This window comes from Triturus cristatus, chromosome 12 (assembly GCF_964204655.1).
Source record: "Triturus cristatus chromosome 12, aTriCri1.1, whole genome shotgun sequence".
Lineage (NCBI taxonomy): Eukaryota > Metazoa > Chordata > Amphibia > Caudata > Salamandridae > Triturus > Triturus cristatus.
The window spans coordinates 17326752-17354331 of NC_140595.1; the positions used below are offsets into that span (position 1 = coordinate 17326752).

At 52.1% G+C, this 27580-nt stretch overlaps 1 protein-coding gene across 3 annotated transcripts in view; it reads left to right on the forward strand.

Annotated features, from left to right (window-relative positions):
- The window catches only part of TLE2 (TLE family member 2, transcriptional corepressor), a 149826-nt gene that overhangs the window by 40374 nt on the left and 81872 nt on the right, over positions 1-27580 (forward strand). Inside the window, exons 1-4 of one of the 3 annotated variants that reach the window (XM_085638837.1) lie at positions 6098-8555; positions 10422-10519; positions 15245-15308; positions 23466-23510. In XM_085638837.1, coding sequence (XP_085494963.1) covers positions 15306-15308; positions 23466-23510 — 48 coding nt within the window. In that variant the 5' untranslated portion in view covers positions 6098-8555; positions 10422-10519; positions 15245-15305. Of the gene's footprint in view, positions 1-6097; positions 8556-10421; positions 10520-15244; positions 15309-23465; positions 23511-27580 lie in introns of those variants that run through there. The other 2 variants (XM_085638835.1, XM_085638836.1) reach the window with 2 other exon arrangements.

Consider the following 27580-nt stretch of genomic DNA (forward strand, 5'->3'; position numbering starts at 1 on the left):
GCCATCCTTACAACTTTGGGGCCTTGAATTGTCATTGGCAGTGCTCGCAGGGGCAGTGGGTGGAGCAAGCTGCCTCGGTCACTGAGAAGATTTAATGGCGCATGTCACTATTACGCCACGAAGGTGACTTGGGCAAGGAGGTCCTTTGCCCCCCCCCCCTTCAAAAGAACAAGAACTGAGTAAAAGACCAGACACCGTCGATGAAGAGATCTGTCCCTGCATCCGACACATCCACCCATCATGGCGGCACAGCAGCTCCTCCCCGATGGACGTGTGAGGGCTGTTCATTAAACGCCAGGACCCTGAGCACAATTTTGACATTTCTGCATTAATTCGCCGACTGAAGCATTATTAGTTCTGGACTGAATGCCCTGGCCCAGTTCTGGTGTGGCATCATGTGGTATCATGTGGTATCACGTGGGAGCATGCGATGAAGGCTCTGGGGAATGTCCACCCCAGTCAAGCAAAGTCACCTGACATGAATTTCCTTGGTTCTCTCCAACCCAGCCGAACCTGGTCATTACCACCCAGATGTACAATGCTCAGATCCGGGAACTGAAGTCCGGCATCACCCTTCATGTCCATCTCTTGCAGCGGTGTTATTTTGTGGCCTCCAGCTTCACCACACTTGAAGCGGACATTTTGTAAGGAGTAAGAACCCGGCTTAGGCGTACAGCTCTGTAGCGACGGGTACACCGATTGCCCTACAAAAGCAACGGCTGAAGACCGAGATAGTCAGGCCTTCCAAGGCCACTAAAAAAAACAAATGAGAAATAGGTGTAAAAAATTTACCAATGACCAGTCTAAAAACTCCAATGACGAACAGCTCTGGCGGATGTGAGGCTTGGAACAAAGTGATCGCTGTCGGCAGATACGCTTTACTTCCTGGGGTAAAAGGCCTGCCCCGGCTCCAAAAGTTGGAACACCCTTCTAAACGAGTGAGAGGCGTACCTTGAAGGGTCCACTGTGATGGATCCAAGAGACGAGGCCACGACATCCGAGAACTGATAGCGCTTCAGGCACTCACCATTCTCATGAATAAACAATGCGGCACTCCCAACTTCCGACATAAAGACAGATATGCTTTCATACGGGCGACCGAGCAAATTGAAGTACTGGCCCACAGCTGGATGGTAGCCCTTCCTCCAACCCGATCTGTCCTCGACCTCCTCAGCTTAATGTACAGTTTGTCATGCTTGATTTAAGTATCCAAGACCTGCATGTCGCCTGCCTATCCTTCTAGAGTTCCCCACCTGTTTACCCACCCTGAAGACACTGTGAAAAGCCACAACGGATGCAGCAGAAAAGAGGGCCACCTCGTACGGTGTGGTGCACGTGTTGGGCAAGCTGTCTAAGATAGTGGCAAGCTTCTTCGCGTCTGTCAGTCTTCTAAGATCACTTGACCTGCTGCCCAGGCTGGCCCATCCCGGTAAGCTTTCATTACAGGAAAGGTGTTACGCACATTGGGCATGCACCTCAAGTTAGCAAAGAACCCGATGGTTGAAAAATGTGCCCTAGCGTACGAAACTGTCCTTCCTTGTTCACACAAGGCCCCCAAAAACATACAAAGCAAATCAACTGTGAAAGGATCTGCCCGACACCATTGCGGCAAAAAGGATCTATAGTTAAGAGTATCTTTTGGTAGGCCACCCGGGTGTGCTTAGAGTGGGAAGCCACCACTAAATCCAGTGAGGGGGGACTGATCTTTCAGAGACCCTCCAGGAGTTTGGTTATCCTCTTGGTAGCCTGTGGATAAAACAAAAACACAAAAGTCCTGCAGCTTGGATCGAGACAAGGCACCAACAGAGTTACTATGAATCCCCAAGCACGGGTCTCGCCTTAAAAAGTACATTAAGGTACAGGACCAGATGTTTCAGTAACCTGAATAACAACCTGCAGGAAGCCCCCCGCCTGTTAGTGGCCTCAACCACTGTCTCGTTATCAGACCAGAAGATAACGTCATGTTCCTGAATACATCAGACCAAACGGGTAAAGCCACAACAATCAGGAACAGCTCCAGAAAGGCAATGTTTCGTGTCACCCCTCCCTGATGCCAAGGAGGCAGCCAGTCTTCCCTACACGCTGAGTGCCCAATACTGCCCCAAAACAGACACTGCCAGCCTGGTCTGTAAAGAACCCAGCGTCTGATTGGATATTAGTGGGGAGGGTGGCACCCCCCAGCCATTGAATTGTGAATCGGACCTCTGCTAGGAGTATAGTGTGGTGGTGCCTCCTTGTAAGGCCAGTCAGAGACCTAGCAATGGCTCTGGAGAATGCGCCTGCCATGGGGGATAAGGGAGAAATCAAGCTGCCCACTAGGACCTGCAGCTGGTGTACGGTCACTTTCTTGAGAGCTAACACTGTCGATTGACTCAGAAGAGGCACTCCCTTTATCTGGTGGGAGGTGACAGACCCCTGCAACACTGTCGATCTCAATGCCTAAAAAGGTGATGCACGTTGATGGAGCGACTGACTGTCAGGAGCGAGGGGCACCCCTAATTCTTGGAATAATGAAGTAAAGCGCCCAATGCAGAGCAGCGTACATCTGAATCAGCTAGCCCCATCAGAAGAAAATCATACAGGTTGTGTGCGACAACCTTGACGGCCAGTTTTATTTGTAAAGATCCGTTCCTATGTGGACCTTATCTATTCCAAGTAGGAGCAGGAAACCGAGCAAGCCATAGGCATGCACCTGTCGTAGTAGTACATGCCTCTGAATTGAAAACCTAACAGGTGGCTGTCATCTGGATGCACTCGGAAGATTCTAACCACAGATTCAATGCCGGTTTTGACTAGCAGGGCCGCAAACCTAACCTTATTCCACTTACTAAGGCTTGGTCCACAGATCACAAGCTCCCTCAACAAGCCTGAGGGTTTATCGCATTATTGACTGATGCTCCTTTTAGGGCAGAGATGATATGGATCACTCAGAACGGACCCAGCTCTCTCGTGGGGATTACTCCTAGTAGGGCGCATGCAAATGCATAAGGAGGGTTGGAAACGTGCCTGCGATCCTACCAAGCGAGCTCTCTATAAAGAGCTTCTCAGCTACCACCCTTGCATGAGTACACACGGACATTTGTCACAGGCACAACACAGAGCTTGGATCCTGAAACCAAAAGGCAAAACCAAAATACATCTGCGCTGCGCGTCTATTAGGGTACTTGTTCAGCAGAGGCAACAGCTGATCTACCTTTACGGGTGCGGGCAATACCAGGATAGACTGAGGATTTGACAGGGTGCTTGCCCTTTTCTTTGGATTTCTTGATGCGTTTAAACTCTTGGTGGGAGGCCAGGCCACAGAAGGAGCAGAATTTGTGAGAACCTGCAGGGCGACTCCACACGTTCCCGTTACAAGCCATGCAGAATCCTTTTCCGTACCCATCGGTATGTTGTGAACAAAATGGTGGTTTGATGGGGGTCCTTTTATTGACATCCTCTATCCATATGCATACTTCAGTCTGATCCCACCCCATCTCAGGATCTTTGACCCTGGCCCATCTGAAACCAAGGTCATAGTCAAACCAGGTGGCGCTCCTGTAAACACGAGGAGCATTAAGAATTCTCTTTGAATAGAAAATCATTGAGGTTGCTAACGCCGGGCTCTTCCCAAGCATAACAGCCATGTAAACATTAAAACCAAATAACCAATTAGTAATGTTGTCATGAACCTTAGACCTCTTGTTCTCATTGGGCCCTCCCTGTCTTTCTCAATTGCTTCCAATTCTCTACTGTTGTTCACAGTGGTGTAACACGGGGCCTGGCAGACCCTGCCGTGCTGGGGGGGTGGGGGGGGGGGGGGCGAGCTGCAGGGGATTGTTGGAAAACGAGGCAGCATCTGTGAGGCCTGCACAAATAACATGACTACATTTGTCCTTCACTGGGAACCAAACACCCAATTGTAGCGCCTGACTCTCAGAGGGTAGCGTTGTAGAGCAGTCTGAGGCTTACTCAAGGGAGGTGGTGTGGGCTAGTAATCGCCATTTGCAGGTGCACAAAAATAACACTCAATAATTGATTGTCCAGTCTGTACTTTGCTTTATAAAAGTAAGAGTACATTTATTAAACACACACACTACTCAATACTATGCACCAATTTACAAATATACATAAGCTGTTGGAATTACTTTGTGACATTGCATAACATCTCCACCCCTCCCGCAAAGGGGGGGTGGGGTCTAGTACCACCACTCCCATGTATGCGCATCAATTTGCCCCCAATGCAGATAGTTGAACATAACCTGGAGCGAGGGCCCTGCGCACTGGCACCATCCCAGTGGCGACCCACCCCATTACCTCAATAAGCATTAAAAAGGGGTAAACCTGCCTTGGTGACACATGACCCTGACTGAGCATCTCCTACTGACCATAAAGTATGCACCTCTATATCTTAAGGGCTAGCAGTCTGGGGTCTTCACCTAAGCGCAGCAGCAAGAATCCATGTTTACGCACACTTTAGAATGACAGTACTCATCACCCTGGTTGATCATTTGAATGCATTGCAATTACAGCCCCTAAAGGCATCACAGATGTAATCACAGGATTGCGCATATACAGCCAGACACCCTAGCAGGACTGTCTGGCAACATAGCCCCAACTTGGCTTATGACATCTCCTTACACATGTGACTTACAGTCCCTTCAAAAGAAGTACTCCTGGCAACTACACTTCTCCTGCAGTGCGCCTCTTCACTTTAAAAGGAATCACAGGTAAAAGCATGGGATTACGTAAATACAGCCAGACCCCCTAGCAGGAAGGTCCAGCAACATAACTCCATTTAGCTTAACATCACTTTACACATGTGACTTTCAGTCCACCTAAAAAGAAATAACCAATAGTAAATGCATTTCGGTGCAATTACACAACTTCACCTCCAGGGGATGCCCTTCTCTATACATCCCCAACTCAGCCCTTCTCTCCATGATGCACTTCATAGTACACCCTCAGCTGTAGAACATAAGTTCCAGCCTAGAAGGTGTTAAAGGCTGGCAGAGCCCTTGAGGGGTTATTCTTTCAGATGCCCCGTGAAACTTATGGGTGGACTGTTCTTCTTTATGCTGGGGGAGGCTGCGGTGCACCTGCAGCCCCCCTGCACCCCTTTTAACACATGAGGGTGACCCCCTCCTCTGAGGGCCACCTGGCACCAAAACGGCAGATTTCTTCGTGCTGGGGGGGGGGGGGGGGGGGGGGGAAAGACTGCGCTTCTCCAGCAGCTCCCCCAGCACCTTTTCACAAGTGATGGTGACCCCCCTCCTCTGGGGGCCACAAAGCACCAAAACGGCAGGTTTCCAAATGCTTGGTGAGGCATTATGGGGCGCTTCATGCTCCTCTTTACCAGCCCCAGCCACGGGGGACACTGTCCTCCGCCCTCTGGGTCTCTGATTCAGCAGGGTGCTGTCTTCACTGGCTCCCTGCGCCAGCCTTTCGCCTGGCTCTCCTCCGTGGCCTCTCTTCTCCCTGCGCAGAGGCCACTGCTCCTGCACACCGGTCCTGGGCTCTTCTTCTGATGCTGTTAGGGTCCTGGGGGCAGTCAGGGGGTCTCTCCTTCCAACTGCCCATTGCGCGAGGCTCCAGCACCTTCAGCCTCAGCAGACCACACCCCAGAGAGAGCTTCTCTTCCTGTGCAAGCACGTTTTAAAAGTTGAGTAGGGGGCTGGCAGGAAGTCCCTGTTGGTCCTATCAAACAGCGACACATCACTTTCCTGCCCCTGCTCCCTCCTTCTTGTCCAGCCTCTGGGTTTGTTAAAAAATGGCGTCTTCCAGTGTCTCTGGCCACATGGCCTCTGAAACCCAACTCCTTCCCTCCTTGGTGCAGCCTGGTGCCTGGCACCTAGTGATGGTTAAGCCTGTAGCCCCACCCATCATCTCTTCATGGAGAGGAGGCCCTCGCTTGTGGAAGAAAGGTTATCAATCCATCCAGCTGAGGTCAGCCCTCAGCCTGGGTCTGGTCATGGCTGGCTCAGAGAAATATAACAGTACTGGATGACCCAAAAGCAGTACAAATATGACTTTGGACTCTGCAGAATACTTATTTTCACATTTGCTACATTGGACTTAAGTGCGTGTCTGGAATCTGTAGGCCTAACGGAAGTTAATCTAGCCATGGGCCCCACATCCCCATAGGGGAATAATGAAGTGTAAACACAGTAAAACACACTGACTTTCCCTGGCATGTTTCTTTTCAGTGTATAAAGCCTATTCCATGTCACTACCCAATACTGCATAAGTCCTGCCACACCATTCACTTTGTAGCTGCTCCTGGACTGCGCACGCTAGGAATCTCCCCTGTGCAGCCCGTACACGTGTGCACACGCATGTACACATGTGTCTGCATGTAACCAGCCCGGTGTCCCTTACTCCAGCTGCTGTGCAGTGGCCTGGTCAAGCCAGGGGAACACCAGTAAAATCCCCATGCAGTCTCTTACATCCTGAGTTCACTGTGGGTGAGTCCCAATTTATGAGACTCCCCCACAGTAAAAGCTCAACAATTAGGTGCTCAAAAAGCGAAAAATCTGGGCGGCCCATAGTGTCAGAACCACCTTCTAACAGGGATCCACTCAGCACAGTACTCAGGCCTGAGAGCTTCAGAATAAATCCAGAGCTGGGACCCCTCTATGTACCTTGCCGGAGGGCCCCCTCAACTTTCGTTACGCCACTGACTGTTCACACATAGAAGGGAAAACGCAACCAAGTCCCCCTTCCACATCTTCTCTTCGACCTCCGCTGAAACATGAGACCCCAGTTTACCTGGCTTAGGTAGAATGGTCTCCTGCCCACCAGCGCCCTTTGTAGCTGCCACCCCACACCTTTCCCCCACTCCCTCCTCCTTTTTACCTGGAGTAGCTGTACTGGAAGGGTCCTTCTGTCCAGATACCTTATTATCTTACCCTGGGACCAGTGGCGGCTTACAGAGAACAAATGTGGCGGGTCTGGGGTAGGGGGTTATATTTTTTTTTTAACTTACCTTTAAAACGGATGCTGTCTCGCTGCTTCTCTACTAGGCAACACCCGAACCTGAAAGCAGCCAGGCTCCCCATAGCCAATCACAAAGCTGCAATGCAGCATTGTGATTGGTCTGAGCGCCATGGTTCAGTGCTCAGACGGGGACTGGGGGGCTTTGCATATTCCTCACCAGGCTGTGCATTACAGTCTGGTGTGAAACATGCAAAGTGCGCATGACTGGCGAGGCCTAGACGGCCGGTCAAGCAGTTATGCGCTCTTGGGGTGTGCTAACCACTCCTCCCACTGTGACCCCCGCCCCACCCAAGGGTATTATCATTCTATTTTTATTTTTTTCTGCTGTGTGAGCAGTGGGGCAATGCCCCTCCACCTTAGCAGAGGAGCCGCCCCTTCCTGGGACCCTTCCCACTTTTTTTTCACGATGAGCTGCTTCGACTTTGACTAGTTTCTTCAAGTTTGCGATAGTTTAAGACCGAGTTAGAGGGGGGTCCATATGGATATTAGGGAAGAGCTACAGTCGGATTTATCTGCATTGGCCGCTCACCGTAAGAGTCATTGAGCGACAGAGGTTAACAGTATTGTCTGGGGGGCGTCTTTACTGTTTCCACAGAGTGATGTTCGACTGGCTTTGACACGACTAAGCCCAGCAACCCAGCGCCTGGATACCCTCACCGGGTGATTAGCCGTGCTATACAAGTACTGTTGGACGTGTCCTGCTGTGACGAGGAAGCTACAGCAGTTCTCTGACCGTCATGAAGGTTGGGTGCCCCTCCCTGACTGACCCAGATCCATGGGCCTCTCTTTCTGGACTGAGGTGAGGACTTCCAAGGACTGTCCGATCTCACCTACAACACGAAGGACCTCAAGGGACTCTTCCCGCCCCGGGGGCAGCAGTGGGACGCCCGAAGGTGCTGATGAACCCTCCCTGAGGGCCCGCTGTGTGCACGAGGCTTCGTTATAAATCCAGTGGGCTGTGTCCAGTAATGTTTGTTTACTGGGCTCTGCGGATCTGGGGTTCACACCCTCCATCATAAAACCACAAAATCGGTGCAAATGGTCTGCCTACTGTGCGACTCTCATACAGCAAGAAGGACATTTGTGACGTAGCATTGCAGCTAGCAAGGGGCCAGGGCGCTCTGATTGTTCATGGTAGTCTCCACGTCATGTGTAGTGTTTAGTTGTGGGTACATCCAAGTAGATTTTGTCTTAATGGCATCAACCTCTCCCTGGGTAAGACTTTGCGCCCTTCCCTACCCTGACAAACAAGTAGGTGGTAAAGGGCTGCATTTGGGGTTTTGTTTGGGTTCAGTAGTAAGGTCTCCACCCAGGTCAGCAGTGGTAGATGAATGCAGTGGTCTCGTCGGACCTCAGTGTCTTTTACCTGCTCTGGGACCCACACACCTGGACAGCCGAGATTCTGGTGCCTGCCACGTGGCCCCATGCCATGTGCAGCGCCCCCACCAGGCCTGGCTTTCCCTCCAATACGCGTTGCATGCTGGGATCTCTAAAGCCGGCATATAAAGCGCCGAACGGCGCCCCTAGCGTCCGGGCGCAGATCTGATCGAAGGAGCACGTGACACGCGACCACGGAGCAGGTGGGAGTACTGCGGCCTTGCTGCGAGGGGCCGGGGATGTGGGGGTGTTTGTAAGACGTTTAGCAGGCGAAGGTGGGGTGCTAGTAGCAGAGTTACCAGATTGCTGCGCGTACAGAGTGCGCCGTGTTTCCCTTTTACAATTAATTGCTGTATTGCTCCCAGGTGAGCTCAACCAGAAGGATTAGAGGTGAACCAAGACTACAACTCCCAGTGTGCATCGGTCACTAGAGTAAAATTCCAGGACTGGAAGATAGGGTCTCCGTGATTTGGCGTAAACTGTTGATATTAACGAAAGTAAATGTCCGTGAGGAAAAAGCCTGTTGCTAATTGGTGTGTGGGGGAATAACGACCCCGCATCGCCATATGAAAGAGACGAGGAGGGGCAGATGGGTGACTTAAAGTTTGGCTTCCAGCCCGGCAGGGTTTCTGGGCTCATTCACGGCTGGCTGTTCCAGGCTGGGTTACTCTCTGGAGTCTTCTCTAGCCGATCACGAAACCAAGACTACAAGTCCCAGAATTCAAAGGGAAAGAACCCTCAACTGCAGCAGCTAGTCCTGCAGTTTAACTAGTATGAACCCCTAAATCATGTGTAAAAGAAATCGGCATATGTGAAACATGACATGTAATCCAATATTTTAGTTTGTTTTTAAACTACCCCCATTTACGGAAACCCCCTACGGACGGGACGAAATGTGAATTCAAGAAATGTTGTGTTTTTAAATGATGTGCGCTCCCCCTCAGTTCTCATCAAATACCTCTTTCAGGGGGTGTTCAGAGTGTCCAGGCGGCGGGCCTCGTCGAGGGTCCGAGTTAAGGGCGCTCACAGATTCTGGTTTTGGGGGTGACACCCCGCTCCAGCTGCAGCCCCCCCTTGCGGCTCTGAGCCTCTAAACACAGACGAATCTCGGGCCGTGTCTGCTCACTGGGGTCCAAGCCCCGGAACTCTGCGGCGCTCCTCCTTTCATCCTGGGTAATTCAAGGTTTGGCGCCCTCCATCCCCGGTGTGATGGAAAAACTGGAGGGACCCTCAAAGGGGCGTGGCCTGTTGAATTAAGGGCGTGGTTTAAAACACGAGCTAAAAGTCTGCGCCTGGGCCGCCGGATGGTGTTTTGCTGCTTCGGTCATTGCGTTCAGATCTCTAACGCAACAAGTAAATCGCACCTAGAACGAGCCATGACTCGTGACTGTGTCTATGGTTGTTCGTTACATAAGAAATGAGTAACGGTCCCTGGCCCGGTGGTGTACAGCACTGATAATGCCTCCGGGACCGCTGGAGGGTTCGTGGCCTGGCGGCCAGGGCTGCGGCCCTCTGGCGCGCGGGAAAGCCGGTTCGATGCTTGGTTTGGGCTCAACATCCTGTGATAAAAATATATACGTCCTTTTGAAACTTAGAAAACTGCAAAATACTAATAAAAATCATGTAATGAAGAAAATTAAATAATTACGAGTCTCTTTGAAGCCCATCAAAGGCAGTGAAGGGGGCTCCGAGAGTTAAGATGTTTGTTTTCACCCCGAGGGTGGGGGCAGAGATGGGGAGCCCGAGACGGGCCCGTCTCGGGACCGGCTTTTCAGCGCTGTGGACCCAGCCCACATAAAGCCCTGTCGACCCTCCTTCTGATCAGCTCTCGGGGGGTTTGTTAATCTGTACTCCCCCCGCACTGAGATGGTAGGGTCTCAAAGGCCGTCCACACTCCAGTGAAATGTGTCATAACGGGGGTGCGTGGCAGAGGAGGGTGGATTCTGGGACTGGCAGCTTGACGTGTGATTGTGGTGTGAGAGTGAGGGGCGAGTGGGGGTTTGTGGGGGGCTGGGGGCCAGGGCTCTGCTCACGCTCTCTCTCTCTCTCTTTCTCTCTCTCCCGCCCAGACTCCTCTGCTGTCTTCTCAGCCTTTCAAGTTTTCAATTCTGGAAATCTGTGACCGCATCAGGGCCGAGTTTCAGTTTCTGCAGGCCCAGCACCACCGGTGAGGAGGGGCGGGGCTTTCAGGGATTGATGGGCAGGGCCCCTTCTGGGATGAGCAGGGAGGGGGCAATATTTACAGCTTTGACAATTCTAGTCCTCCATTGTGAGGTATGAGGCGATCTCCCCATCCGGAGATCTCATGGTGACAACTGTGAGGTATGAGGGGTGCTCTGAGAGATCTTATGGTGCCTACTGGGAGATATGAGGAACGCTCCCTTCCCGAGATCTCATGGTGTCTACTGTGAGGTATGATGCGCACTCCCTTCCAGAAATCTCATGTTGTCCACTATGAGGTATGATGCGCGCTCCCTTCCAGAGATCTCATGGTGTCTACTGTGAGGTATGATGCGCACTCCCTTCCAGAAATCTCATGTTGTCCACTATGAGGTATGATGCGCGTTCCCTTCCAGAGATCTCATGGTGTCTACTGTGAGGTATGAGGAGCTCTCTGAGAGATCTCATGGTCACCACTGTGAGGTATGATGCGCACTCCCTTCCAGAGATCTCATGTTGTACACTGTGGTATGAGGGGCTCTTTGAGAGATCTCATGGTGACCACTGTGAGGTATGAGGAGGTCTCTGAGAGAACTCATGGTGTCCACTGTGAGGCATGGGAGCTCTTCTAGAGATCTCATGGTGTCCACTGTGAGGTATGAGGCACACTTCCTTCCAGAGATCACATGGTGTTCACTGTGAGGTATGAGGAGCTCTCCCCTTCCAGATATCTCATGGTATCCACTGTGAGGTATGAGGGGCTCTTCTAGAGATCTTGGGGTGTCTACTGTGAGGTATGAGCGCTCCCTTTCAGAGATCTCACGGTGTCCACTGTGAGGTACGAGTCGTGCTCCCCTTCTAGAGATCTCATGGTGTCCACTGTGAGGTATAAGGAGTGCTCCCCTTCTAGAGATCTAATTCTGTCTACTGTGAGGTATGAGGGGCCCTTCTAGAGATCTCGTGGTGTCCACTGTGAGGTATGAAGAGCGCTCCCTTCCAGAGATCTCATGGTGTCCACTGTGAGGTATGCGGAGATCTCCCTTCTAGAGATATCACGGTGTCTACTGTGAGGTATGAGGAGTGCTCCCCTTCTAGAGATCTCATTGTGTCCACTGTGAGGTATGAGGAGCGCTCCCTTTCAGATCTCATGGTGTCTACTGTGAGGTATTCGGAGAGCTCCCCTTCAGAGTTCTCATGCTGTCCACTGTGAGCTATGAGGAGCGCTTCTTTTTAGAGATCTCATGGTGCCTACCGTGAGGTATGAGCTATGAGGGGCTCTTCTAGAGATCTCATGGTGTCCACTGTGAGGTATGAGGAGCGCTCCCCTTCTAGAGATCTCATGGTGTCTACTGTGAGGTATGAGGAGCGCTCCCCTTCTAGAGATCTCATGGTGTCTACTGTGAGGTATGAGGAGCACTCCCTTCCAGAGATTTCATGGTGTCCACTGTGAGGTGTGAGAAGCGCTCCCTTCCAGAGATCTCATGGTGTTCACTGTGAGGTATGAGGAGCGCTCCCCCTACTGTGAGGTATGAGGAGTACTCTCCTTCTAGAGAGCTCATGGTGTCCACTGTGAGGTATAAGGAGCTCTCACCTTCCAGAGATCTCATGGTATTCACTGTGAGGTATGAGGAGCGCTCCCCTTCTGGAGACCTCATCGTGTCCACTATGAGGTATGAGTAGTGCTCCCCTTCTAGAGGTCTCACTGTGTCCACTGTGAGGTATGAGGAGCGCTCCCTTCCAGAGATCTCATGGTGTCCACTGGGAGGTATGAGCTCTCCCAGAGATCTCGAATCCACTGTGAGTATGAAGGGCGCTCAGAGATCTCATGGTGTCCACTGTGAGGTATGAGAAGTGTTCCCTTTCAGTGATCTCATGTGCAGCGCTCTCTTCTAGAGATTTCATGGTGTCCACTGTGAGGTATGAGGAGCGCTCCCTTCCAGAGACCTCATGGTGTTCACTGTGAGGCATGAGGAGCGCTCCCCTTCTGGAGACCTCATGGTGTCCACTGTGAGGTATGAGGAGCGCTCTCTTCCAGAGATCTCATGGTGTGAGGTATGAGGAGCGCTCCCCTTCTGGAGAGCTCATGGTGTCCATTGTGAGGTATGAGGAGCGCTCCCCTTCTAGAGAGTTCATGGTGTCCAATGTGAGGTATGAGGAGCGCTCCCTTTTAGAGATCTCATGGTATTCACTGTGAGGTATGAGGAGCGCTCCCTTTCAGAGATCTCATGGTGTCCACTGTGAGGTATGAGGAGCGCTCCCTTCCAGAGATCTCATGTTGCCCACTGTGATGTATGAGCTCTCCCAGAGATCGCATTGTATCCACTGTGAGTATGAAGGGCGCTCTGAGAGATCTCATGGTGTCCACTGTGAGGTATGAGAAGTGTTCCCTTTCAGTGATCTCATATGCAGCGCTCTCTTCTAGAGATTTCATGGTGTCCAATGTGAGGTATGAGGAGCGCTCCCTTCCAGAGATCTCATGGTATCCACTGTGAGGTATAAGGAGCTCCTCAAGAGATCTCATGGTATCCACTGTGAGATATGAGGAGGGCTCCCATTCAGAGAGCTCATGGTGTCAACTGTGAGGTATGAGGAGCGCTCTCTTTCAGAGATATCATGGTGTTCGTTGTGAGGTATGAGGAGCGCTCCACTTCTGGAGAGCTCATGGTGTCGACTGTGAGGTATGAGGAGCGCTCCCCTTCTACAGAGCTCATGGTATCCACTGTGAGGTATGAGGAGCACTCTCTTCCAGAGATCTCATGGTATCCACTGTGAGGTATGAGGAGCGCTCCCTTTCAGAGATCTCATGGTGTCCACCGTGAGGTATGAGGAGCTCTCCCAGAGATCTTGTATCCACTGTGAGTATGAAGGGCGCTCTGAGAGATCTCATGGTGTCCACTGTGAGGTATGAGGAGCGCTCCCCTTCTAGAGACCTCATTGTGTCCACTGTGAGGTAAGAGGAGCGCTCCCTTCCAGAGATCTCACGGTGTCCACTGTGAGGTATGAGAAGCGCTCCCTTTCAGTGATCTCATGTGGAGCGCTCTTCTAGAGATTTCATGGTGTCCACTGTGAGGTATGAGGAGCACTCCCTTTCAGTGATCTCATGTGGAGCGCTCTCTTCTAGAGATTTCATGGTGTCCACTGGGAGATATGTGGAGTGCTCCCTTCTAGTGATCTCATGGTGTCCATTTGTGAGGTATGAGAAGCGCTCCCTTTCAGAGATCTCATGGTGTTCACTGTGAGGTATGAGGAGCTCTCCCAGAGATCTCATCGTATCCACTGTGAGGTATGAGGAGCTCTCCCAGAGATCTCATGGTGTCCACTATGAGGTATGAGGAGCGCTCCCCTTCTAGAGACCTCATTGTGTCCACTGTGAGGTAAGAGGAGCGCTCCCTTCCAGAGATCTCACGGTGTCCAATGTGAGATATGAGAAGCGCTCCCTCTCAGTGATCTCATGTGGAGCGCTCTTCTAGAGATCTCATTGTGTCCACTGTGAGGTGTGAGAAGCGCTCCCTTTCAGAGATCTCATGGTGTTCACTGTGAGGTATGAGGAGCGCTCCCCTTCTGGAGACGTCATGGTGTCCACTGTGAGGTAAGAGGAGCGCTCCCTTCCAGAGATCTCAGGGTGTCCACTGTGAGGTATGAGAAGCGCTCCCTTTCAGTGATCTCATGTGGAGCGCTCTTCTAGAGATTTCATGGTGTCCACTGTAAGGTATGAGGGGCTCTTCTAGAGAGCTCATGGTGTCTACTGTGTGGTATAAGGAGCGCTCCCTTCTAGAGATCTCATTGCGTCCACTGAGGTATGAGGAGCTCAAAGTATGGGTAGGCAGCCTGCTGTCTCCTTGAATGGTCGGCTTCCGGTCGCAGGTGAGGTCGATTTTGCTGATGGTCCAGTTGACTTGCATCTTCTTAGGCTACAGCTGAGGGTAAAGATGAGGTAGGTACCCTGAGGTGTCAGTAGATGCAGCCAGCCTCCAGTTACAGGTGATGAGAATTTCCTGAGGGCACAGAGGAGGTGATTTCATAAGGTTACAGGTGAAGTGATTTCATGAGGTTGGGTGACACGTGAGAAGGATTTCCTGAGGAGGTGACAGGTGAGGAGGATTTCCTGAGGAGGTGACGGGTGAGGAGGATTTCCTGAGGAGGTGACAGGTGAGGAGGATTTCCTGAGGAGGTGACGGGTGAGGAGGATTTCCTGAGGAGGTGACAGGTGAGCAGGATTTCCTGAGGAGGTGACAGGTGCGGAGGATTTCCTGGGGCGGTGACCGGTGCGGAGGATTTCCGGAGGAGGTGACAGGTGAGGAGGATTTCCTGAGGAGGTGACAGGTGAGCAGGATTTCCTGAGGAGGTGACAGGTGCGGAGGATTTCCTGGGGCGGTGACCGGTGCGGAGGGCTTCCGGAGGTTACAGGTGAGGAAGGCTTCCGGAGGTTGCAGGTGAGGAGGGTTTCGTGAGGAAGATTTCCTGAGATTACAGATGGAGTAAATTTCCAGATGGTCCTGCGATTTACCTCTCTTCCCACTACAGTTGAGGGTAACGATGAGGTAGGTTGTCTGAAGTGGCAGGAAACACATGGTCAGCCCTTGATGACTAGTGAGGTAGATTTCCAGAGGTCACAGGTCAGGCAGATAAACGCTGATAGACCTGCGGTGGGTGGAATCCATGGTGCTCGGGGTACACATTCCTTTGCTCCTATGACACCAGAGCAGTAATGTCACCTGTGTTTCTATTGCAGCCTCAAGCTGGAGTGTGACAAGCTGGCCAGTGAGAAGACAGAGGTGCAGAGACACTATGTTATGGTGAGTGGCTGGGGAGGGCTCTGAGACTTCACTGACCCACCCCATTCATTTAATAAGTGTCAACTGAGCTTCAGAGGCACATAGCATTGAACACCCCCCCCCCCCCCTCCCTTCCACCAACGGTACATAGTAGGTGGAGAAGGTGTTCACGTACAGTAGCCAAGGCCTGTAGTCTTCAGATATCAGACTTTGTTCCAGGCAGGACCCCTTGCGTGACCACCCTGGGTGGGGGGGGGGGGGGGGGCGGTCACAAGTGGTAGGCAGATTGGGTCCTGTGGCTAGTATAGCCGGGTGGCTAGCAATGGCCCTTCAGTGAGCAGAACAGGACAGCACTCCCTACTTATAGAATCCAAGATAGAAACTGCAGCAGCTTCAAATAATGCTCCAAGGCCAGGGGATGGATAAAGGAGGAAGAGGGGCGGGGGGGAGGGAGGCAGCAGGGCTGGTTTCCACGTGTTGGACTGGTTTCATCCCCATTCTGTACGTTTCACGACTACAAGCAGACTCTTTGGTGCTGTTCTCAGTTTCCGCTGTGCACAAAAGACCCACCACAGTTCCACAGATTAACTGGAGACTGATGAACGGATAGCTTTACGAATCATGATATTAATTTGAAAGTTGCTCCATAGCATGGAAGGTGACTAGTGGAGTCATGAGAAGGTAGACAAGACGCAGGCTCTTCGGAGCATTTTGGCAACTAATCAGGTAGCCACATTTTGGATTTTGTGCGGTCTACACGCATGTTTCTTCCATGAAGAAGGCTCTGCGATAATCCATCCTGGTGCCGAAACCTGCTGCGTCTTGATCACAGAGCAAAGGCTGAGCCTTAAGAGCAGTTCAGGTCATGCTTTCTGCTTTTCAAGCCCCGTTCCTTTTCTGCTCTATGGCTAAGTTTGAATTCAGAGCGACCCCCCCAGTGCCTGTGCCCTATCGGTATTTGGCAGCCCTTAAAAATTAGTTTTAAATTGAGGCCAGCTTTTTAATTTTTTTGAACACTACTTGGACCTACCAGCAACAGCTCAGTTGTGTTGCCATTTAGGACAAACCCCTTGTCAAACATCCGTGTAGTGATTCACTCTTGTCTCTGTTACCAGAGAGCAGCAGGCAGCGTAGTTGTGAAACTACACCCCGATAGATGCCATGTTGACATCTACAGGGTTGTGCTGTCATTCCTGTGCTGCTGACACACACCTGTTCTTACTGCTGTCAGGTATTTAGGAACAAGAGTGAACGGTGCCGAATAAGCATTAGAATATAGTCCCTGCTACACCAGTGTTTGCTCACTCCCTCTGGACACTGACAAGTGCCCTACTGCTGCTGGCCACAGGGTGTCACTGCTCCACCAATGCCTGTTGACTCTAACGTTATTCGTCAATGGTAAAACTCATGCTGGCCTATTGGTGTCGCTGCTGCCCCGGCACCTGTCTTCTCTCTGCCCCTTGACATTAGGCAGTGTTATACCCTCACCGGCCCCTGGGTGTCGCTGCTGCTCTAGGTGCCAGCTGCTTCCCTTAGGCATCCAACCAGTGTTTTATGTTGACTGACCACAAGATGTCACTACTGCACTGATGTCTGCCTCCTCCCTCTGAGGCTTGAGTTGATGCAGTACCCTCCATGATCTGTAGGTGTCAGTGTTGCACTTCTGTCTTGCCTTCCAGCACTCTCACCAATGCTATTTTAACTGGCCAATGCATGGACCAGTTTCTCCGGTCCCATCTGTGGGAGCTCTGGAGGACAAGGCGGAGAACGAATCCTGTGGCTGTCTTGTTAGCCTTCTAGAGAATACCCCCCCACCCCCCCTCCCACGGGTAACCCCCCTCCTGTGTGGCTGCTTCTCCAGGTCCTGTAGGGTGTAGGACCATCTCACTGGGCCAGGGTAGTGGCGTAACGAAAGTTGAAGGCCCCCCTGCAAGGTACACAGAGGGCCCCTCGTTCTGGATTTAATCCGGAGCTCTCCGGCATGAGTACAGTGCTGAGGGGGGCCCCTACTGCTCGGAGGGCCCCGCACTGCGGGGGATGCGGGGTCGCGGGGGCCAGTGTTACGCCCCTGGGCCAGAGGGGATTTCTGGCCTGTTCTTCCTCCTGCCCAGCACGCTGGGTACTAGACTGCCTGGCAGGCCGGGACTCTGCGCTCATCTCACCTCTGTGACTGCCTGGAAGGCCGGGACTCTGCGGTCATCTCACCTCTGTGACTGCCTGGCAGGCCGGGACTCAGCGGTCATCTCACCTCTGTCTTGGGGCCTGTGGGCGAGCGGGCAGGGCCGCGTTATGGGGCGGTGGCGTGAAGGTTCCTATAGATATAACTTTTCCAGAGTTTCACTGTCAATAAACATGGCCTCCTGGTAGAGGTTCCATTTACTTTCATTAGTAAAACGGTGAGAGTGAGGCTATATCAGAAACAATCGAGCTGTGTTGCTTAAATGGGTTTCCTTTTCTAAAACACACACTTGATTTAGGGTTCGCACAACTCACAGGACTTTACCTTAAGGGTCTTTGCTCTAACCAGTGGGTGAGTGGGCTTGTATGAAACCAGAGGTGGCGCAGGGCCTCCAGAGAACTCCCGAGCTGCTCCTGCCCAGGAGCGACCAGTAGCCCCAGAAGCAGGTGCCAAGCCCCACGGCCACCGCTGAGAGTCAGGGAGTTGGGCACATCAGATCAGACACTCTGCACCCTCGCTGCCAGGGTCTTGGGCACATCAGATCAGACACTCTGCACCCTCGCTGCCAGGGTCCTGGCCCAGAAGGAAGAACAGGCAGGTCCACTTCTGACCCTGCTGTGTCCTCTACTACCAAGAGGGTTTGAAGGAAGAAGGCGGGCACTGCGGGGCAGACGGAGACTGGGGCTAGTATTTAAAGGGCAGATTGACACATGAGCTGGTGGTTAGGGGGCAGATGGACACCTGGGGTTGTGTTTAAGACAATAATCAACTGTTACAACGCATGCTTTTGCCCTACATGCCATTGAAACAAAATAGCTTGGTGGAGTGGGGTATAAGGTGTTGGATTTAACTCCAACACACTCCCTACTGTTGCACAGACTGGAGTTGGAATAGTAAATTATACTATTCCAAACTCCAGCGCACCCTGACAATAAGCCGTTGTAGAAACTTGCGTTGTAATGGTTTGTGGGGTAAAAGCATGCATTGTAACGTCGTACAACCGTTTAACACACGTAGAACAGGGGCTGGTGTTTAATTTGTAGGTTCTTATAGGGCCTGGTTTTTAAGGTACCTGTGGCAGATGGAATGCTGAACCTACTGGGCTGTTGAGGCCCACTGCACATTTGTACACGTTTGTCAGGTTAAGCAGCCTTCGAGGTCACACGGGACAGTCACTGCTCACTGATGTATCTTCTTGTGTTTCCCTTGCCTCCCACTCTGTCGCCTGTCCTTCAATTGCTTCCCACTCTTGTCGCCTGTCCTTCAATTGCTTCCCACTCTTGTCGCCTGTCCTTCAATGCCTCCCACTCTTTCGCCTGTCCTTCAATGTCGCCTGTCCTTCAATGCCTCCCACTCTGTCGCCTGTCCTTCAATGCCTCCCACTCTGTCGCCTGTCCTTCAATTGCTTCCCACTCTGTCGCCTGTCCTTCAATTGCTTCTCACTCTGTCGCCTGTCCTTCAATTGCTTCTCACTCTGTCGCCTGTCCTTCAATTGCTTCTCACTCTGTCGCCTGTCCTTCAATTGCTTCTCACTCTGTCGCCTGTCCTTCAATTGCTTCTCACTCTGTCGCCTGTCCTTCAATTGCTTCTCACTCGGTCGCCTGTCCTTCAATTGCTTCTCACTCTGTCGCCTGTCCTTCAATTGCTTCCCACTCTGTCGCCTGTCCTTCAATTGCTTCCCACTCTGTCGCCTGTCCTTCAATTGCTTCCCACTCTGTCGCCTGTCCTTCAATGCCTCCCACTCTGTCGCCTGTCCTTCAGTGCCTCCCACTCTGTCGCCTGTCCTTCAATGCCTCCCACTCTGTCGCCTGTCTTTCAATGCTTCGCACTCTGTCGCCTGTCTTTCAGTGCCTCCCACTCTGTCGCATGTCCTTCAGTGCCTCCCACTCTGTCGCATGTCCTTCAACGCCTCCCACTCTGTTGCCTGTCCTTCAACGCCTCCCACTCTGTTGCCTGTCCTTCAACGCCTCCCACTCTGTCGCCTGTCCTTCAATGCCTCCCACTCTGTCGCCTGTCCTTCAATGCCTCCCACTCTGTTGCCTGTCCTTCAACGCCTCCCACTCTGTCGCCTGTCCTTCAATTGCTTCCCACTCTGTCGCCTGTCCTTCAATGCCTCCCACTCTGTCGCCTGTCCTTCAGTGCCTCCCACTCTGTCGCCTGTCCTTCAATGCCTCCCACTCTGTCGCCTGTCTTTCAATGCTTCGCACTCTGTCGCCTGTCCTTCAGTGCCTCCCACTCTGTCGCATGTCCTTCAACGCCTCCCACTCTGTCGCATGTCCTTCAACGCCTCCCACTCTGTTGCCTGTCCTTCAACGCCTCCCACTCTGTTGCCTGTCCTTCAATGCCTCCCACTCTGTCGCCTGTCCTTCAATGCCTCCCACTCTGTCGCCTGTCCTTCAACGCCTCCCACTCTGTCGCATGTCCTTCAACGCCTCCCACTCTGTCGCCTGTCCTTCAATGCCTCCCACTCTGTCGCCTGTCCTTCAATGCCTCCCACTCTGTTGCCTGTCCTTCAATGCCTCCCACTCTGTCGCCTGTCCTTCAATGCCTCCCACTCTGTTGCCTGTCCTTCAACGCCTCCCACTCTGTCGCCTGTCCTTCAATGCCTCCCACTCTGTCGCCTGTCCTTCAGTGTCTCACACTCTGTCGCCTGTCCTTCAATGCCTCCCACTCTGTTGCCTGTCCTTCAATGCCTCCCACTCTGTCGCCTGTCCTTCAGTGCCTCCCACTCTGTCCCCTGTCCTTCAATGCCTCCCACTCTGTCGCCTGTCCTTCAATGCCTCCCACTCTGTCGCCTGTCCTTCAGTGCCTCCCACTCTGTCGCCTGTCCTTCAGTGCCTCCCACTCTGTTGCCTGTCCTTCAATGCCTCCCACTCTGTCGCCTGTCCTTCAATGCCTCCCACTCTGTCGCCTGTCCTTCAACGCCTCCCACTCTGTCGCATGTCCTTCAACGCCTCCCACTCTGTCGCCTGTCCTTCAATGCCTCCCACTCTGTTGCCTGTCCTTCAATGCCTCCCACTCTGTCGCCTGTCCTTCAATGCCTCCCACTCTGTCGCCTGTCCTTCAATGCCTCCCACTCTGTTGCCTGTCCTTCAACGCCTCCCACTCTGTCGCCTGTCCTTCAATGCCTCCCACTCTGTCGCCTGTCCTTCAGTGTCTCACACTCTGTCGCCTGTCCTTCAATGCCTCCCACTCTGTTGCCTGTCCTTCAATGCCTCCCACTCTGTCGCCTGTCCTTCAGTGCCTCCCACTCTGTCGCCTGTCCTTCAATGCCTCCCACTCTGTCGCCTGTCCTTCAATGCCTCCCACTCTGTCGCCTGTCCTTCAGTGCCTCCCACTCTGTCGCCTGTCCTTCAGTGCCTCCCACTCTGTCGCCTGTCCTTCAGTGCCTCCCACTCTGTCGCCTGTCCTTCAGTGCCTCCCACTCTGTCGCCTGTCCTTCAGTGCCTCCCACTCTGTCGCCTGTCCTTCAGTGCCTCCCACTCTGTCCCCTGTCCTTCAATGCCTCCCACTCTGTCGCCTGTCCTTCAGTGCCTCCCACTCTGTCGCCTGTCCTTCAGTGCCTCCCACTCTGTCGCCTGTCCTTCAACGCCTCCCACTCTGTCGCATGTCCTTCAACGCCTCCCACTCTGTCGCCTGTCCTTCAATGCCTCCCACTCTGTTGCCTGTCCTTCAATGCCTCCCACTCTGTCGCCTGTCCTTCAATGCCTCCCACTCTGTCGCCTGTCCTTCAATGCCTCCCACTCTGTCGCCTGTCCTTCAAAGCCTCCCACTCTGTCGCCTGTCCTTCAATGCCTCCCACTCTGTCGCCTGTCCTTCAATGCCTCCCACTCTGTCGCCTGTCCTTCAATTGCTTCTCACTCTGTCGCCTGTCCTTCAATGCCTCCCACTCTGTCGCCTGTCCTTCAATGCCTCCCACTCTGTTGCCTGTCCTTCAATGCCTCCCACTCTGTCGCCTGTCCTTCAATGCCTCCCACTCTGTCGCCTGTCCTTCAATGCCTCCCACTCTGTTGCCTGTCCTTCAACGCCTCCCACTCTGTCGCCTGTCCTTCAACGCCTCCCACTCTGTCGCCTGTCCTTCAGTGTCTCACACTCTGTCGCCTGTCCTTCAATGCCTCCCACTCTGTCGCCTGTCCTTCAATGCCTCCCACTCTGTCGCCTGTCCTTCAGTGCCTCCCACTCTGTCGCCTGTCCTTCAATGCCTCCCACTCTGTCGCCTGTCCTTCAATGCCTCCCACTCTGTCGCCTGTCCTTCAGTGCCTCCCACTCTGTCGCCTGTCCTTCAGTGCCTCCCACTCTGTCGCCTGTCCTTCAGTGCCTCCCACTCTGTCGCCTGTCCTTCAGTGCCTCCCACTCTGTCGCCTGTCCTTCAGTGCCTCCCACTCTGTCCCCTGTCCTTCAATGCCTCCCACTCTGTCCCCTGTCCTTCAATGCCTCCCACTCTGTCGCCTGTCCTTCAGTGCCTCCCACTCTGTCGCCTGTCCTTCAACGCCTCCCACTCTGTCGCATGTCCTTCAACGCCTCCCACTCTGTCGCCTGTCCTTCAATGCCTCCCACTCTGTTGCCTGTCCTTCAATGCCTCCCACTCTGTCGCCTGTCCTTCAATGCCTCCCACTCTGTCGCCTGTCCTTCAATGCCTCCCACTCTGTCGCCTGTCCTTCAATGCCTCCCACTCTGTCGCCTGTCCTTCAACGCCTCCCACTCTGTTGCCTGTCCTTCAATGCCTCCCACTCTGTTGCCTGTCCTTCAATGCCTCCCACTCTGTCGCCTGTCCTTCAATGCCTCCCACTCTGTCGCCTGTCCTTCAACGCCTCCCACTCTGTCGCCTGTCCTTCAATGCCTCCCACTCTGTCGCCTGTCCTTCAGTGTCTCACACTCTGTCGCCTGTCCTTCAATGCCTCCCACTCTGTTGCCTGTCCTTCAATGCCTCCCACTCTGTCGCCTGTCCTTCAGTGCCTCCCACTCTGTCGCCTGTCCTTCAATGCCTCCCACTCTGTCGCCTGTCCTTCAATGCCTCCCACTCTGTCGCCTGTCCTTCAGTGCCTCCCACTCTGTCGCCTGTCCTTCAGTGCCTCCCACTCTGTCGCCTGTCCTTCAGTGCCTCCCACTCTGTCGCCTGTCCTTCAGTGCCTCCCACTCTGTCGCCTGTCCTTCAGTGCCTCCCACTCTGTCGCCTGTCCTTCAGTGCCTCCCACTCTGTCGCCTGTCCTTCAGTGCCTCCCACTCTGTCCCCTGTCCTTCAATGCCTCCCACTCTGTCGCCTGTCCTTCAATGCCTCCCACTCTGTCGCCTGTCCTTCAGTGCCTCCCACTCTGTCGCCTGTCCTTCAACGCCTCCCACTCTGTCGCATGTCCTTCAACGCCTCCCACTCTGTCGCCTGTCCTTCAATGCCTCCCACTCTGTTGCCTGTCCTTCAATGCCTCCCACTCTGTCGCCTGTCCTTCAATGCCTCCCACTCTGTCGCCTGTCCTTCAATGCCTCCCACTCTGTCGCCTGTCCTTCAAAGCCTCCCACTCTGTCGCCTGTCCTTCAATGCCTCCCACTCTGTCGCCTGTCCTTCAATGCCTCCCACTCTGTCGCCTGTCCTTCAATTGCTTCTCACTCTGTCGCCTGTCCTTCAATGCCTCCCACTCTGTCGCCTGTCCTTCAATGCCTCCCACTCTGTCCCCTGTCCTTCAGTGCCTCCCACTCTGTTTGATTTCAATGTTTTTCTCACAGCCCTTGACCTGTGTTGGTCACTTGCTTTGTGCTTTCATTTCACGCTCACTCTCTTTCTCGCAGAAAATCAGTGGGTTGAGTTGTGGTAGAAAAACAAGAGTGCAGCCTCTGTGTAAACCAGTGCTACTCCAGGGCAGTGGTGACTACTCCAGGGCGGTGGTGACATGGAGTGCCGTCTCGGTGTAACTTAGTGCAGCTCGCTGTGGGGTGTCTTGTGATCGCTGCGGCAAGTCAATTTCTATTGGTGAACTCCCCTCAATCATGTCTCTTCTTCTTTTCAGTACTACGAGATGTCTTATGGCCTCAATGTTGAGATGCACAAACAGGCAAGTAGCGGGCGGGAAGAAGGTCTGTCATGGCGCTCCCACTCTCACCGTCTTGCGCTCTTCCACGTCGTTGAAGATGCTTCTTTTGCACGTAGTCTTGCCACAGCCTATCGCCCCACTCCCTTCCCCACTCTCAAACACTCTAGACTAGAATCACGTTCTCTGGTGCGCCACCACTTGTCAGTCTCCTCCTTTTTTAATTCTATCCTACCAGTCCAAACAAGCTGTCTAGGTGCAAAAGACCTCTTGTGAGCTCACTGGCCGTACAGCTCCCCTGTTGCTTATCATTGGATGGGTTTCTTGTCACTCATTTGCTTGCTTCTTATTCAGTGGCTTGGCTTCCCCCGCCTCTGTTTGTTCTTCTCCTACAGCATAACCCCTTCACAATCCTTTTGACTGGCTGGCTTGCATAATTCCACTGCTCCTCTTTAGGGAACTACTTTTGTCTTTTCCATTCAGCGCTCTTTGAGAGCGCGTGTGTTTTCTAGCTCTCCTCCTCATGCGCTGATTCACTCCTCCAATATCCACCTCTCCTTCCTGTGCTGTGTATTTTTCTACCTTTCCCAGCGTGTTTGTAAGAGCAACAGCAGCGAGGTTATTTTGCTGTGGTGTGGCTGAAGAGTAGACTTTTTAGGGTTGTTTTTGTTTTATCTCCAGCATTCCACATTTTGCATGACTGCACAAGATTGGGCACATAAAGGCTTTCATAGCACAGCGATTTAGTTGATGTCGGAGACAGAAGTACGAAGCATGACACTTCTCCTGTAGGCTCATAACTCTGCCCCAGGGCTACTGCAGAGAAGCTAATGGCTGAGTCACGTGGAATGTAAATTTGGCCTTGGCAAGCATTTCCCTTCACATTCCGATTCTACGTCCTGCCTCTTTCACCCACCAACAGGCACTCTATGTCCCTATATCTCACTCTTGCAGATTATTTCATCCCTGCTGTCATGTTTTTTCTGTCTTTCCATTCCTCCTCCTTTTCTTTCTTTCATTTTTTTTCTCTCTTGCTCCAAGTCAAAATCTGATGAGAAAAACTAAGTGCCGGTCCCCAAAAATGATTGGCTGTGGGCCCCACCAGCAACCACTGGCTCAAATTAAGCACTTTGCATAGTTTCGAGAGACCATAAAATATGCGTTTTTATGTTTCTTCCAGTCCTTTGAAATGGTTTTACTTTTTTAACAGTACTTTAAAACAAACATTGACAAAGACAACCACTCAGCATTTGCATTCTAAAGGTGAGACCTGTTGGCTTTACCAGTGCTTGTTAGGTCTAGCTACCTATTGTTGCTAAAATGTAAATGTGTAAATATTCTGGTTTTGGCTACGCCTCGGAGGAGTGTTTCACTTCCACCTTCTGCTGTTGTCTGGCAGGATGTCTGTCTGCCTTCCATTGCAATGCATGAGGAACTATTTTCCACCTTCAGTATTCTTATTGGTCATGCCACATGAATGCTTCCTATACACATCATTTCTTTCTTTAGAAGGCAATATGGATCTTATAATTGTTTTTGTCAGGGCTTGAATGCCACCCTGACCCGAAGAGGGACATGTATTGTCTTGTACAACAGGATGGCCTGACCCCAAGATTGCGGCCTCGAAATCTCAATCTAATGAGACCATAGGCGTTCTTTTACCTTCCAGCCCCTCAAGTGGCTCCCTTCCGGCCCTTCGGGTGGCTCCCTTCCGGCCCTTCGGGTGGCTCCCTTCCGGCCCTTCGGGTGGCTCCCTTCTGGCCCCTCGGGTGGCTCCGTTCCGGCCTATAATAAGAGGTCTAGAAGCTGTCCTGCGACATGAAGGGGCCCGCCAAGCATGCCCTCATAGTGAACAGATTAGCTCTGTTCCTCCCATGGGTAGAGCAAATGAACCAGTGTTGAACCTGTACTATGTTTTGTGAGTCTCAGAGTGGCCAGACTTTTTATCTGTGTCCATCGGAGAGAGGCCGACCGACCCTTCTTGTGAAAAGTTGCACTTTTATGTAAATTCCAGAAGTGTGTGTGTGTGTGACTGTTCTGTGAGTCTGTGTACCGAATCCAGTGAAGACTCTTTTAGATGCACCTGGTTTAGCACGACACAAGAGGAAGGATTAGGACAGCAGCCACAGATGGTGGAGTGTGTATTCATGTGGTTGAACGGTGGAGCTTCTAACTCTAACGTAAGGCGGGATGGAGACGGGGCTATCTTTAGAAACTCTACGTGCCTTTGGTAGAAATCGGCTGCTCAGTAGTTCTTCCTGAGCACTTCCATTTGGTAGATGGTGTGGATAAAGTGTCTGACTGCACATCTGTGCCTCACTGGCGCCATCATCGCTCTGAAATTCTTTCTCCCCATTTGTCCACGGCATGCATTTGTCAAGCCACTTCCTGTGTTTAGCCCTCCCCTAGAGCATGGACCAATTACACGATCCCTCCACTGATTTCATTTTAGGATCTGCTTCTGGAACCATTTTTCTTTTCTCCAAATAAGAGTCCTTAACATGAGCATGTGTTTTTACTCGCTCCAAACTCCTCTGTAAACAGGCCTGTAAATCCTGTTCTTATCTCATCACATTTGCTGTGCATTCATAGACCGGGGTCAAATTGCTGTTTGTTGATGCTGTATGCGTCTTGTTTTCTAAGGTGGCTCTCGGCAAACTTCCCGGCATTGCTACATTAGTACTTCACAAACCCCTCATCTACACAAACAACAACTTCAATTTAAATTAGTTGATTTTCTTGAAGTCTGCATTCCAGAATGAAGCACAAATAATTCAAAATATAGGCCTGTCATGTGTACAATAGTTGCTTAGTCGCTCTGTGTTGTGAACTTAAAAACTGCATTAACATCATCAAGTTCGATATCTGTCTGCGGTTTAATTGCGACTGCCTTTTGTCAGACACAGAAATACAGGTCACTCATTCAACTTTCCTTTAATAGGATTGAAGAATGTTTGCCCAAGTGAGTGCAGTGCAACAAGTGATATAAATCAAGTATATTTTATCTTTATTTATTTGAAGCATTTCTTGTAGAGACTGCTGCGCGGATAAGTCACCTATTTTTTTGCACCGTTGCTGTTTTCCAGGAGCAGTGGCATTAGTTTGTGAGTTACAAATCAACAATATATCAATTACATTTATTTATATCCATTTAAAATGAATAGAAAACTCAAACTGCATGCGTAAAGTCTCGCCTTTTTTAAATCGGATTTTTGAAAGGTGTCTCGGATGCGATAATCTTAATTTTCGTTTACTATGGACTCTAAAAACAGTGACTTGAATAAGTTGAAGCAAAATGTAGAAGTGCTCAGAAGCACACTAGCAACTGGTGTGGGGTTTGCCATTCCCATGTGTGGGGTTGGCACATAATAGCGGAAGGGCGACAATAATGTTCCTTAAGACCCGCGTTCTTCTCCGCATCGCCCAGCACGCAAACGTGGAGAATTCGCATGGGAGTATGCTAATATGGCTTCAGGTTGGCTCCCCTTCCCCTAATCATAGCTGAGCTGCTTAAGGAGAGAAGAACCCTAGGAGAGAGGGACAGGAGGAAAAAACTAAAACAAAAATTACCCTGAACCTTCCATGCATCTTTGGATCAATTAAAGACCCGCTGTGTAGAGGGGGGACGGCCCCAGGGATCTCACCTCAGCTGTGCATTCCACATTGACCATACCAATAGCTCGGGCATTGCTGTGACCGATTGGCTTTGGCAACGCTTGTTTTTGTGTGTGATGTATTCCAATCTGAGCGCTTACTTACTCCGTTGGGAAAGCGCTTTGGGCCTTGCAGGGACAGGAAAGCGCTATATAAACACTGCGGCATAATCCAGAGTTTCCATGACCTGAGAGCGCAGACAAGGACTTTTTCAGCCGGCCTGGCCCGCGGCTGGCACCGGTCCTGGCAAGCGGCTGGCACCGGTCCTGGCCCGCGGCTGGCACCGCTCCTGGCCACTCCAGCATCCTGCCAGCTTGCGATGGCTTTGAAGAAGCGCGCACAAGGTGGTGGGCACCCGGCTGGCGAGGGGTCTGAGAGGCAGACGAGGCTTTAACTATAAAGTGCCCTCGGATGCGCCCCTCCCTTTGAGGGGGGGCGGA